The sequence below is a fragment of the Hyperolius riggenbachi genome, chromosome 1 (assembly GCF_040937935.1).
Source record: "Hyperolius riggenbachi isolate aHypRig1 chromosome 1, aHypRig1.pri, whole genome shotgun sequence".
Lineage (NCBI taxonomy): Eukaryota > Metazoa > Chordata > Amphibia > Anura > Hyperoliidae > Hyperolius > Hyperolius riggenbachi.
The window spans coordinates 415,251,715-415,266,312 of record NC_090646.1 but is presented as its reverse complement, the minus strand read 5'-3'; the positions used below and the strand labels follow the sequence as shown (position 1 = coordinate 415,266,312).

The 14,598-nt window shown below is 39.8% G+C and overlaps 1 protein-coding gene across 8 annotated transcripts in view; it reads left to right on the top strand.

Annotated features, from left to right (window-relative positions):
- The window catches only part of TRPM3 (transient receptor potential cation channel subfamily M member 3), a 700,748-nt gene that overhangs the window by 620,127 nt on the left and 66,023 nt on the right, over window positions 1-14,598 (top strand). For all 8 annotated transcript variants that reach the window (XM_068236331.1, XM_068236340.1, XM_068236285.1 and 5 more), the window contains one exon: window positions 10,581-10,832. In XM_068236331.1, coding sequence (XP_068092432.1) covers window positions 10,581-10,832 — 252 coding nt within the window. The remainder of the gene's footprint in view (window positions 1-10,580; window positions 10,833-14,598) is intronic.

Here is a 14,598-nt window from a genome sequence, read left to right as displayed (position 1 = left end):
AATTACAGATTTTCTACTATAGTGGATAATAGAATTTTGGTAAAATTACCAACATTCTATTGCCGTTATTTTGCGCCCATTTCAACATGCAGCACTTTCATAGGTACGCAACTGAATAGCCCTAATATTAACATACACCTAATCTTAACATAACTCAACAATCAGCGCCACAGTCCAACACTCTCACTCTCACCACAAAACAAAAGGCCTATAAATTGCCCCCATGTGACAACATACCAGGAGCCCAGATAAATAACTTGTGCTCCACAAACAAAACCCCAACACACTGGACAATAGCCAGCCTATGCACTGTGTAATTCATGCAAGTAGTCGCCCCCAAATATCATAAATATATCAGACAATGACCATCCCATCAGCTCATGTAACTCAGCATCCAAACCTACTTCACCCTTAGGCTTTCTAGCCCTTTTTCTATAGCCATCCTGGCAATGTGCTCACCAAGCCTCCTCTACTGCTATGCGCACACTATTGCCATTCCTTTCAAAATGTTGGAGAAATCATTGCACTCTTCATAGAAAACTGAGGGAAATATGGAAGCAATAAAATATGAGGTAATTCCACCAGTACCATATTTGAATACCAACATTTTCCCATCAGCTACATATGGAGACATGTTTTTTTCCATCATTTGGAAACACCTACACATGGATAGCTGCACACTGGTCCTCTTCTGCCAATGTTATTGCTGTTACCCAGGTGAGCCGAGGGAGACAGTCCACTATCGTGTTCCCTAGTAAAACCAGGCCTCCACCGCTGAACCTTCAGGGATGCTCCTCAGCCTCTGGACCCCACTCCACTAATCTGCCCAACTGCATAAATCTGTGCATCCGCCTGCTCCACTGTGGGTAGGCTCGCTGGACCCCACATGAGTCAGCCAATCGCTCTGGCATCTCGTTCTGGCATTGCAAGGTCCTTTCACACTGAAGTCGACGCAGCTGTGAACCCATCTCAGCCACAAAGCCAGTCATCAGGGACACTCACCGGCCAGGTTTTTCACTGCAATCCCAAGAAGTCTCACTCTCTCTGCTCTCTCACCTTCTCTCTCTTTAGCTTTCCTTCTCTCCCTTTCCTCTCCTTCTTTTTCTTTTCCAGGATACGCTGTGTGGGGCGTCTGATTCAAAGCATTGCTGCTGTTTTGAGTGCCTAGACGGCAGCAGATTTCCCCCCAGTCCTTTCCCCTAGGTCCATCTTTCTACAGGCTCCTCTATCTATGCCTTACACTCTATAATCTATGCCTATATAAGCTTTGTACCTGATATGTATGTATCAGCAGACACTGTATGTATCTACTGTATATATATTGTACCTATTATATGCTCAATGTGTTATTCTGTTATTGTACCATTTTGTGCCAAAATCAATTCCAGGTACAACTAACATTGTACTTGGCTAAATAAATTCTGATTCTAAGAAGGGCAGACTATGTTATGATATCCTGTACTATTCTGAAATGCCCCTAAGTTTCTCTCACTATTTTGAAACTCCCCAAACTGGTCCATATGGAGGGCAGAGGACTACATGAGGTCCTTCTTCTACTAAATGTTAAAAAAACTTCATTGTGCCCCAAATGATTTTGAAGGCACACATACATAAACACACACACACTGGTGTCCATACAGAGTGTGGAGGTTGTCACAATGTACTGCTATTTATTAACAATCCTATATATAATTCACATGACATCATTACCAGGAGTTCACCAAATCGCATGAGGCATAAATATTTAGTGCCATATTTTTTGACAAATTGTAATTATTCACATATTTAAAACATGAACATTTAGAAACATTAAATAAAAAATACATTTGGCATGCGCAATATTTACCACACATCATTGTTTAGAAAAATCACTTTATGTTCACACATTTTTTTCAGGCAGCCAAACACTTTAACCACCTCCCGACCGCCTAACGCCGATGGGCGGTGGGAATGTGGCAGGCACAGAACCTGCCACGCTTTCACAGTGCTTGCGTGAGCACGCGTTCCCTATAGAGGACCACAGGAGGCCGCCGCGATCAGCCTGCCAGCCACGATCGGAGCTGGCGGGCTGAAATTAACCACTTAACTGTCCCCTGGAGTGGCTCACAATCAAATCCCATACATAGGCTGCTACATAGGCTAGTGTATTGTATGGATCACAGTGTAGCAGTGTAGGGCCAATTTAGGGGAGGGGGTATCAAAGAAACAGGGTTTAAAAAAAAATAATCTTTTATAAATTAAAAAAAAAAAAAAAAGATTATTGCAGCAGCAATTAAAGACCACCATAAGAAAGCTCTATTGGTGGAAAGAAGAGGAGGTAAGATTCATTTGGGTGACAAGTTATATGACTGAGCAATAAACTGTTAACGCTGCACAGTGCTGAATTGTAAAAAATGGTATGGTCTCACTGGGGAAGGGAGGGGTGTAAACCTGTGGTCCTCAAGAGGTTAAAAACTAAAAAACAAAACAGAACTGTATTTTTACAGTACAATGGTTCACATTTCATTGTGTTGCATAGAATATTGAAGGCCCAGATGTCCAAATCCAGATGACTTCAGTAAAAGAGCTATTAATCTGATGAGGCATCATATTCCCTGGAGCAGGCAACAAGGACATACACGGGACAACACCCACAAAATGAAAGACACATATAGTAACTCTATAATACCGACCCATGGCCAAATTGTGTAGACCAGTGATGACAACACCAGCCCTGGCTGCACACCACCTGCCCATCATGATACTACAAGCCCCAGTACTCCCCTGTTCCCCATTCTTCCCCATTCCCACCTGCTAATGTAAATAATAATATAATATAGCAGCACAAATACCATATTTGAAAACCTCCTTGTTGCTTATAACTTGGTGTTTGGGATTACCATCCCTTGCGCATTTAGAAGCCACTTCATTCAGAACTGAAGAAGTTGTGTAGCTGAGGATTATGTGGCCAGATGCAGCCGTTCCACTCCAGAAATCTTGTGAACAGGTTGCAAAATATGGTTTTGAATTACAGGGATCAATTAAAATAGCTCAATAGACTATCTGATTTGACTGCTTTTGATATGTTTCTCGAATAGTGCTGGCTAACTGCTTAGTTTCATGTGCTTCCTGGATTGCTCATGAATACACCCAGCACATCATGCAGTGCATTTATTTATCTTTTATTAAGACAAGTGTTTTATATCGGTTGTAGTCTATCCCCTGGGGACTCCATAAAGTCTCCATGTCATGTTATAAAATATGACAAGTAATTATCTGACAATACTGTCTAGTAAAATCTAAGGTTTAGCTGTCCTTTACAGATTGCTAAACTATTTACACATGTCATACAAAGACAGACTTACGTGTCGTGGTCTGCCTAGCAGAGTTTTCATATTTCTGTCTTGTAAAACATTCTTTCTAAATAGTGTTTATCTTGAATCAAGTAAGTTAGAATTACTGAATTATTATTGATACTTTATGGTGTGAAAAGACAGCCCCCCACTGTAAATAGTTATTTGATGGACCCTTCAAAATCCAAAGCCTAAGATACCTAAAGTGGCATGTAACATGATGAGATAAATGTGTATGTAGAGTCCCAGTACTACATGGAACTAGTGTTCCATTTTTTTCACTGTAAGGGTTGAGAATCCAGAGCTGTAAATACACTTTATGAGCAGTCAGACTGGAATCAGACTGAAGCCTAACTCTCAGTGATGAATAAGTACAGGCTATAAAAATCTTGTACAGCAGATAAACATTTCTGAGTGCAGGGAACAGATAATGAAGGTTAAAGATTTGTCTATGTGAAGGCTGTAAAACATAAAAAAAACTTTCATTGTTCACGTGACAGTAAATACTTTAAGCTTGGATTTTTAGCTTTTAAAGAGAATCTGTATTGTTAAAATCGCACAAAAGTAAACATACCAGTGTGTTAGGGGACATCTCCTATTACCCTCTGTCACAATTTCGCCGCTCCCCTTCGCATTAAAAGTGGTTAAAAACAGTTTTAAAAAGTTTGTTTATAAACAAACAAAATGGCCACCAAAACAGGAAGTAGGTTGATGTACAGCATGTCCACACATAGAAAATACATCCATACACAAGCAGGCTGTATACAGCCTTCCTTTTGAATCTCAAGAGATCATTTGTGTGTTTCTTTCCCCCTGCACCTCACTGAAGAGTTACAAGCTGATTGTTTGTTTCTTCTTGTAGACAGCTCTGCCCGGTTGTCTGTAATTCTGCAGTATGTGACTCATCAGTATGTGAACAGAGGATTTATCCAGCTTGTAAAAGATAAGAGAACAGAGAAAAGCTGGCTAATGTAAATAACACACACACACAGGGGAGTGTGCATAGAGGGGGCATGCATAGCAGATCACACTGAAGGGTTGGCAGCCTTCCAGACACAGGAGGACAAGTCCGACAGGGGAAAGATAAGCTGATTTATTACAGAGATAATGATAGTAGAAAGTGTTGCAGTAAGCCAGAGCACATTATAATAGGTTTAGGAACCTGTAGAATGGTAGAAAACACAATGACATTTTTATTACAGAGTCCCTTTAAACACCAAATAAGAATGTGGTATTCCATGGTAATCCTATCATATCCTAGATTATTTTCTCTTTGGGTTTGCTTTAGGGTACAGTGCATACAAACATTGCATGACTGTTGCAACAATCTGACCAGTTGTAGTGGGATCAGGCAATAAACATATATCTATACATGGCTCTGCCAAAGTGGTTATCAATCTTCTGGGCTGGATGCTCCTTGTCACTTCTCTCCCCTTTCTTATCTCTAAGGAACTAAACAGTAATGCTTGATATTGAATTATATTTTGCACGGATGAAAACCATCTGAAATCTTTATCAGCCTTCAAATGCTAAAGTGCTTGTCTGACTCAATCCTGTATTAATTTCCCCTGTAAACATTAACTTGTCAGCTTACACTCTAGAGCAGGGATGTCAAACCGGTCCTTCGAGGGCCGAGGGCCGAGGTCCTCACATATTTTTGACACAGCTCAAATTAATTGATGGTTCTGAATCAGGAAAGGTGTGGTCCATCAGGTAGAACACATTCCTTTCTTTCTCGGTCCATTCTAAACACTAGAGAGAGTATATCCTAACAGATATCTTAGCGAGCTCCACTCCTAAAACACTAAAACCTAATTAATTACTGTGGGTCTGCTGCATAAGTCAAATGTTACACCAACACATAAAATTGCATTACAATATAAACTAATTGCGCTGCCTCACAGTCCACTGTGGAGTAAAAGGCCACCCAAAAAAAACGCACCACCAGCAGGGATTAGTCCACTTCAATCTTCATAGCAATTATAAATCTCGGAAAAAAAGAGAAGAGAAAAAAGAGAGAGTTTCATCGCATAGACCGCTTTAAATTTCAACAAAACAGTCTTCCACCAACTATGTCCGTGTAGTATCCTATATGGTATCACCTCCTCCTTGTGTTCCACCACCTATAGAAGCCGCTCTCACCTCTAGCTATGACACAGACAGCTCAAATAGCATATGGTTCCAACACAGACAGCTTTCCACTTCCTTTTATCTTCCAATGCTATTGATAACCACCTCACAGCAAAAAAAAAAATGAATAAAAAAATGAATAAAAACATCACTTTTTTCTCTTTTCTTTTCTTCCAAGATTTATAATTGCTATGAAGATTGAAGTGGACTAATCCCTGCTGGTGGTGCAGTTTTTTGGGGTGGCCTTTTACTCCACAGTGGAATGTGAGGCAGTGCAATTAGTTTATATTGTAATGCACTCTAAACACTGGCATGGATCTGGCCCTCCAGGCCTGGCATTTAATACCTGTGCTCTAGAGTATAGCTCTGGTATACACATTCTGTTGCCTCAACATAATGGATCAATCAAATTTCATTCAATTCTTGGCAGATATTTAATCAAAACTATTATCAGACATGTAGTAAAATCTCTGTGCAAGGGGCAGAGTTAGAGCAGGGGATTGGTATATAGTGTGGTACTACATTCACCAGTCCAACATTAGCAGCTCAATCAATCTTCAGTAGATCTTTGTTGGGTCTCCTTCTTGGATATCTCCCTTGTCATATACGGCACTTTCCAAAAATCTTTCACAGAGTCTACAACATATTATACAACATTTTGAGAATGAAGACATTCTCAGGTGTCCTGCTGATACAGGTAGGGGTTAGACATTATAACAAGGGTGTAAGGCAGGGTAGAGACCCATTTCTACTGCCTCTCATGCGATTTGAGTATGGTTGCAGACAGGCATTTTTAATGTGAATTTTTGAAACGTATCCATTGAATTTAATTGGTGTCAGTACTAATTCAAATTTTTGCAATGTGAATTGGGCCTTTTTCGATTAGCTAAAAAGATGAGCCAGGGTTTAGAAGTTTTGGGGGAAGGGTTAAGGTTTGTGCTGTTGTAAGGTTAACAATATTTCAATGTATGTTAGCAAGGGAGGTTGGCATTGGGCATAATTGAGGGGATGTAAAAGAATGGAATGGTCATGGAGTAAATTATGATGTCAAAGTTGCAGTATTCACATCAATATGTCATGCTCTGGGAAAATAGCACCACAATAATGAATAGCAATTCGAATGAATTTACATTGGGGATCCATAGCAAATATGTACTCATCATGGCATATTATGCTGTATATTCCAGTTCAAAGAAACAAACCACTCTTTCCTAATAATATAATTTCTACCTTTATGCACACACACAAAAAACGACAGAATAGGTTTTAAAGGGAAGGATAATAAAATAATGTATTCATATAAAAAAAATAATTGCTTATATTTATAGAGATCTACTCAGACATCAGACATAAAAGGGGAACAATTATGGAGAGAACAGAGAAGGACAGAGGTAATGGCGTGCAGAAGTACGTTCCATCTGGGCATACAGTCACTTTTGTGTAGTCATCTATGTAGCAGCAGATCTGTTTAAGGGACAAAAATCATGAAATGGAAAAATTAATAAGAGTTTTATGATAGATGATTACTATTTTTCTCGGAGTCATTATTATTTAATACCTGAAATGGAAAGTAGATAATAATCAGATCATGGAATGAAGACTTGCGCTGCTGAGTTCTGACTAGGAAGCCAGCAGAAATGTACCATTCATTCATTGCACATTCCAAATAGCATAGATAGGCAGGCACAGATAGCTTTTATTTCCACTGCAGAATTTCTATAATGACCACGCTGAAGAGTGTATTATTGTTTCTGCATAATGCTGTTATTATAAGTCAATCCAAGTTTGTGATTGTCATTTTTTCATTAGTGAAAGCTAATATGCTTTCATTGGAGATTAGCTAGAGTTTCACTCAAAATTTATTTCACTGCAAAGCATCAAATGAAATTTTACCAGTATTATTTAAATTTTTGCTTTAAAGAATACCTGTACCCGCAAAAAAAACAAAACTGCCCAAATGGATACTCACCTAAACCCATTCGCGTTCCGTCGTTTTCACTTGAGAAATGTTCACCTCACATTCATTAGCCTATAACTTTATCACTACTTATCACAATGAACTGATCTATATCTTGTTTTTTTCCGCCACCAATTAGGCTTTCTTTGGGGCGTACATTTTGCTAAGAGCCACTTTACTGTAAATGTATTTTAACAGGAAGAATAAGAAAAAAACGGAAAAAAATCATTATTTCTCAGTTTTCAGCCATTATAGTTTTAAAATAATACATGCCTCCATAATTAAAACTCACGTATTGTATTTGCCCATATGTCCCGGTTATTACAGCGTTAAAATTATGTCCCTATCACAATGTATGGCGACAATATTTATAATAATAATAATATCCGTTTTGCATCTATCACTATTTACAAGTTTAAAGGGACTCCGAGCAGTGCAGAAACTATGGAAAGATGCATATCATTTTAAAGCTCTCTTTCTCCTCTTTCCAATGATATATAAACCGCCGCTCTACACCTTTTATTTTTCGTTATTTTCGCGATTGAAATTGCAGCGGCCGCAATTTCAGTCGCAAAAATAGAGAAAACTAAAAGGCGTAGGGCGATGATTTAGGTGTCGCCAGAAAGAGGAGAAAGAAAGCTTTAAAATGATATCCATCTTTCCATAGTTACATTGTATTACACAGGGCGACTTTTTCTGCTGAATGGAGCTGCTGACACTGGGGAAAGTGTCGTCCTGTGTAATACAAGTAACTATGGAAAGATGGATATCATTTTAAAGCTCTCTTTCTCCTCTTTCTGGCGACACCTAAATCGTCGCCCTACACCTTTTAGTTTTCTCTATTTTCGCATTTAGAATCGCGGCCGCTGCAATTTCAATCGCGAAAATAGCGAAAACTAAAAGGCGTAGGGTGGCGGTTTATATATCATTGGAAAGAGGAGAAAGAGAGCTTTAAAATGATATGCATCTTTCCATAGTTTCTGCACTGCTCGGAGTCCCTTTAAAATAAAAAAATTATAGAAGTATTTCATCTTTACATTGATATTTAAAAAGTTTAGACCCTTAGGTAAATATTTACATGTTTTTTTTTTATTATAGTAATATTTTTTTTTTATATATTAAACATTTTATTTGGGTAGTTTTGGGAGGGTGGGATGTAAACAAGTGATTTATAATGTAAATGTGTGTTTGAATTTTATTTTTTTTACTTTTAGTTGTAGTTTTACTTTTTGGCCACAAGATGGCGGCCATGAGTTTGTTTACATGACGTCACTCTAAGCGTAACACACGCTTAGAGCGATGCATGGGGTACGTTACAGCCAGAAAAAGCGAAGCTTCCGAGAGAAGCTGTCGCTTTTTCAGCGGGGGAGAGGAATCAGTGATCGGGCACCATAGCCCGATTCACTGATTCCCTGGCTAACGAACCGTGGGCCGGGAGCGTGCGTGCAGTAGCGCGCATGGTTCCTGGACGTAGTTTCTACGTCCAGGAACCAAAATAGGTTAATAAAGGGAAGCCACCGGATAATCCAGAGGTTTCACCTGTACACCAGGCTGATTCAGCGCTGCCTCTCAGAAAGACCATAGACAAGCCTTTGTAGACAGCTTGTGCCTGTGCAGTAGCACAGACCTGATCTGGCTTGGCTTTTTCCGCTAAAGCCCCAGCAGGCCTGTGCTGCTGTGCAGGTTCAATGCAGATGCATTTCTTGGGTACCAGTGCTGGAACAGGCTGTTGAAGGACTACGGGGAAGCCTCTGAGGGATCCAGTGGCTTTTCTCTCGCAAGGTAAGTGTCATATTTGTATAACACTTATAAGATGATTAATTGTTGATTTGTTTCACTAAAGGAAAATTAAACAGAAATGAGTCTCATATGTTTATGTTCAGTTGAAGGGTTTAATTTTATGCTTCTTCTTTCGGAACAGCATTCAGCAAATCTGCCTTTCTGATTGAAAAAAACAATTAGAAGTAATAACCCTTTAAACTTTCCAGCAATAAAATCTTATCATATCCTTTATCTCATTGTTTCTCAGCTGTTTTGCCTTCTATTTACCTTTCAAGAAACCTGTCTGAATTTAGCAAGCTGTTCAAAAAGCTCATTTACAGAGATAACAACTCTGGTTTTTAAAGTCTTCCTGTACTGGAAAACAGAAAGGGACTTCAGACAATATCTTAGTAGGGCTAGTACTAGCGGTACTTATGTTTATCTCATCATGTCACTTTAAGTACCTCATGTCACTTCAGGTATTCTTTAAAAAAGTAACACTTACCTAGTCCTAACTTGCTTTAAAGTCAAGCTTCAGGGAGGTTAAAAAATAGGTTCTAATAATGAACACTACAGACATCTAATAAATGACTTAAAGGACATCCGGCAGCCATTCGGTAAAATGGGTGTTGCATAGACCGCTATGTTTATTATGGCTATAGTAGAACCCAGGGGGTAACTTGGGCTCTGGCTGCGCACGATAGATTCCAGTTATAGGCGGTGCAGATATTGGCAGAGACAGAGTTTAGTGCTGTAAGGCAGAGCTGATATCATCTGAGGGATCAGTGGGAGGTAGGTTAGAGTTGGAGTAGGTAAAGGGAGGGTTAGTGTAAGAAGAGGGTTAGTTAAGTCAGAGTAAAATATATAGTAGAATTTACAAATACTATAGTATTAGCCAGTGCCAATATTAGAATATCGGTAATGTTAACAAATTTCTACTATTGGCATGTCCCCAAATTATCACAGTGCCTTTTTTAAACGTATGCCTGTACAATTATTAATTATTTTATTTTAGTTTGATTACATCTTTTAACAAAGTGTAGACTTCATGAAAGATTCAATACCAATATTTTTGCTGTGGTGAGTCTGTATGTTATAATAATAATAATAATGGAAGTATTTGTATAGCGCCTTTCTCCTGTCGGACTCAAAGCGCTTGCGAGGCAGCCACTAGAGCGCGCTCAGTAGGCAGTAGCAGTGTTAAGGAGACTTGCCCAAGAAACTCCTTACTGAATAGGTGCTGGCTTACTGAACAGGCAGAGCCAAGATTTGAACCCAGGTCTCCTGTGTCAGAGGCAGAGCCCTTAACCATTACACTATCCAGCCACCACTGTTATGTAATAACTGTAAGAAGAATGTTCCTATTACTCATTTTATTTCTGAATTTTTGTTCTATGCAGATCTTAATGTCTGAACCAGGAAAGTTGTTGCAGAAATTTAAAGTATGGCTCCAGGAATACTGGAATGTGACAGATCTCATCTCCATCCTACTGTTCTCTATTGGAATGATGTTTCGCTTGCAAGAGCAGCCTTACAGCAGCTATGGGCGAGTGATATACTGTGTGAACATCATCTACTGGTACATACGCTTGCTTGATATCTTTGGTGTCAACAAGTATCTTGGTCCATACGTTATGATGATTGGTAAAATGGTGAGCAATTATTTTTCCTAACACCTGTTTATGTATTTCTCTTTTGCTCAATGTGCATGATAAGGATTGTTGGCAGAATGCCATTATGAGACATTGGGCCATGTGCAATTCACTTTTTCTCCTGAGTTTTCTCCCAGGAGATAATTTTTCATCTTCGCTTTAAAGTAATTTGTTACCACTTTGCAATTAAAAAAGCACCAAAACGTAGGTGAAAAGGTACTATAGAAATTATTTTGAGTGTTTCCTTGCTTGCTGGGAGTTTAAAAGGCATTCAATTAACACATTTTGAAAATATCACCCAGGAGAAAAGTCAGAAGAAAAAGTTAATTGCATATGGGCCACTGGCTCTTATTCAATTCACTCTTTCTGCTAAGTTTTCTCCTACAAGAACGCTTTTTATTGATAAAGTTTGAAAAGAGGACAAAAGCGATTAGATATGACCAGATATGTTTCCCAACTTCATGGTTACCATACATTAACACATAGGTAGTTACATTTAGTGAGAAACTTAAAAAACTGAAACTGAAATGTTATCATTATGTAATAAAAATTAACTAAAACACAGTTCACTTAGGTTACTTTATTCCTGCCTTAAAACACAGATATCTTGTCTTTTGATGATCAGAAAAACTTGCATTTTCTCTTTTCGGTTTTCAGACTTTTCTGTTTCTTTTGAAGCAGTAGTTGTACCGTGTTAGCCATCAGAAAAAAGAAGAAGTTTTGAATCAGGATGATACCTTTTATTGGCTAACGTAGAAAAAAAAGGTGGCTAACTTAAAAGAAAAGCAGTAAGCCACCTTACTGCTTTTCTTCTTTTCACTTTCTTTTATTGTCATAGAAAAAGTCATAATAAAACTTACAACAGTGAACTGACCAATCAAGGCCAATATCTACAACATAGTGCAATTTAAATTTGCAGATTGTCCATAGAATGCATGAACTGGATATTTAAGACAAAGTGACTCTAATTATAAGAGACAAAAGAAAACACTAGTAAACAAAATACCACTCCTGTAGGTTTTCCTGTAGAGTTTCGAACCTGGTTCAGGAGGGAGCAAGAAAACATAAAACTAAACATATAACCTATAAATGCAATCATGGATAGAAATAAACAGGTAGGTCCGCAGGTAATAACCCCAATAATATTTAGTAGGGGAGAGTCCTGTGGTACAACAGTCCCACTATAAACAGGGAACTGAGGAGGGAGGCAGTGCACCGTGCACAGCGCAACAGCAGCCGCATGACCATGCCGCATTGAAATCTAACGTTATCATAAGATGGCAGAAAAAATGTTAGGCCCCATTCACAAAAATAGAAAAAAAGCAATTTCCCTTAAAGCTAGGTGAATATCTTCTTGATTAGAGTTGGAATTACATAGTTCAGATCGGTTCAGCAGAGGGTGGAGGTGATGTATTGCGTTGAGAGCCCTTCCGAGACCAGATGGGGGAGAGATGACGTTTTCCCTATTTGGCTGGAGAAGAGGTAGGCGTAGAGCATTGTAATCCCAGCTTACGTACCATCTTGAGTCCCTCTTTAGGTGACTGCGCCACATGAGTGAGGCCGTTATGCAACACAATGAGTTTAAATGGGAAACCCCAGCGATACTTAATTTGAGCTTGCATTAATGCGGCTGTAATGTGCTTCATGTTTTTGCGTTTTTCCAATGTTATGGGTGAGATGTCCTGAAATATCTGGATAACATGATCTTCATACCGGATCTCAGTAGAGCTTCTAGCCGCTTTAATGATCTGTTCTTTAATCAAAAAATCCTTTAAGCACAGGATAATATCTCTACGTGGCTGATCTGGCGCCGGTTGGGCCCTCAATGCCCTATGAATTCTGTCGCAGGTAAAAGCTGTGTCAGGCAGATCAGGCAGCAAAAATTTAAAGATTGCCAGCACAGGTGGAGTAATTTCTTGGTAAGTTTCTGGAAGACCGCGTATCCGCAGGTTATTTCTGCGGTTCCGGTTATCTAGGTCTTCCGACTGTAATTGTAAAGTGTCCACTGAATCTTTCAGAGTGTCATGCTCCACACGTAATTCTTTATGTGCGGCTAATAAATTATCGTGCTTAGTCTCTAAAATGTCTGTGCGGCTGCCCAATGAGGCTATCTCCTGCGATAATGTGGATTCAACTCTGCGCAGTTCAGATTGAAATTTACCTGCACGCTTTCTATACATCTGCTCCAGGCTCTCCTCGAGATCTTGCTTCGTTAGTGCTCTACTACGCTCTGGTTTGGAGCTGGTCCAGTCCGGGCCCGTGTCTGAGATCGAGTCCTGTGAGCCCGTAGGGGAGCCGCGGCCATCTTGGGACGTCATCGCAGAGTCACAAGGCCTAAGGAAATAGTCTGATACTGGCTTCTGGCTCTGTGAAGGGCCGGTTTTCTTCCGCCCTGGCATACACCGGCGAGAGCGGGGGTCGAGGATGATGATCTGTGCTCAAGGTAAAGGCTAAAAACCCCGCGGTGCAGCTATCCGAGCTGGGCAAGAGCGGAGCTACATGAAGCTGCAATAGAATGATAGAGGCGCCTCACGTTATATCAGCTGGTGTTCTGTGAACAAGGATACACACTGCAGCCACTGGAGAGGTAAATCCTCAGCCTCCAAAGCTATAGATATGTCAACAAATGCAGCAGCGCTGTATAGTACACCCTTGAATGAAGTGGTTCCACCTCCAGAGATCCCAATGTTAGGCTCTTCCTCTCCTAAAAGTGCAGCTCAGTGCACAAAAAAAAGGATATGGATTCTCTCAGTGGAATGATAAAATGACAAATTTTATTGGAATATATGGATTAAAAACAAAAGAGATCAACTCACATCTAGAGGGTCCTACTCCAGTAGGAACCCTCTTGGCAACAAGCGCTTCCCACTCCGTGTGGTACTACAAATAATAGCGATCAGTGTAGTCTTGCCCGCTCTCGTCCCGACTAGTTTCGGCTTTCCGCCGTCATCAGGATCCATATATTCCAATAAAATTTGTCATTTTATCATTCCACTGAGAGAATCCATATCCTTTTTTTTGTGCACTGAGCTGCACTTTTAGGAGAGGAAGAGCCTAACATTGGGATCTCTGGAGGTGGAACCACTTCATTCAAGGGTGTACTATACAGCGCTGCTGCATTTGTTGACATATCTACATGAAGCTGCGTCCGTCTTCCTGCGCGCCGCGCATGCGCCCCCCACTGATTTTCTTCTAAGCCAATAAATGGTCACCCTACCTGTAGAAGCCTTGTTGTCGAATGACACTTCATGCTCTCCCCAGTTACTCTTTAGGGATGGGAGACAGGCTACTCCCACAGAATAACAGAGAGTCTACTGTTGTTTTGCCTAAAGTGACCTTGAGTGGTCACCTGGAGAAAAAGCTAAAATGATTGCTATTGACCTAGTAACTGACTTCTACAGGTACCACACACCGCAAATCCAGAGTTTCTGAACAAGAGCTGTATAGTTCTTTTGATAGTACTGAAGTGATCTGGTAACGGATCCATGCTTCTAAATTTATATTTAAGTCTGGAAACAGAAAACTTTATTGAAAGCCCAAATGCTGTTCCTTTTCGTAAATATTGTTTGTCTTTTTGTAAAGACAAATCAAAATTGCAAGAAGAATATGTACAGCTCAACTCATCTTGCTTCCTCATCACTGCTCACTCCATTCCTTTTTGATAAGTTATCCAGTGTTCTTCAGCACACCTGAAAGCATGAGTTATCAGAAGGGAGCTGGAGACAGCAGCGGTCAGGCTACACTGAGCTACATTAGACTATTTGAT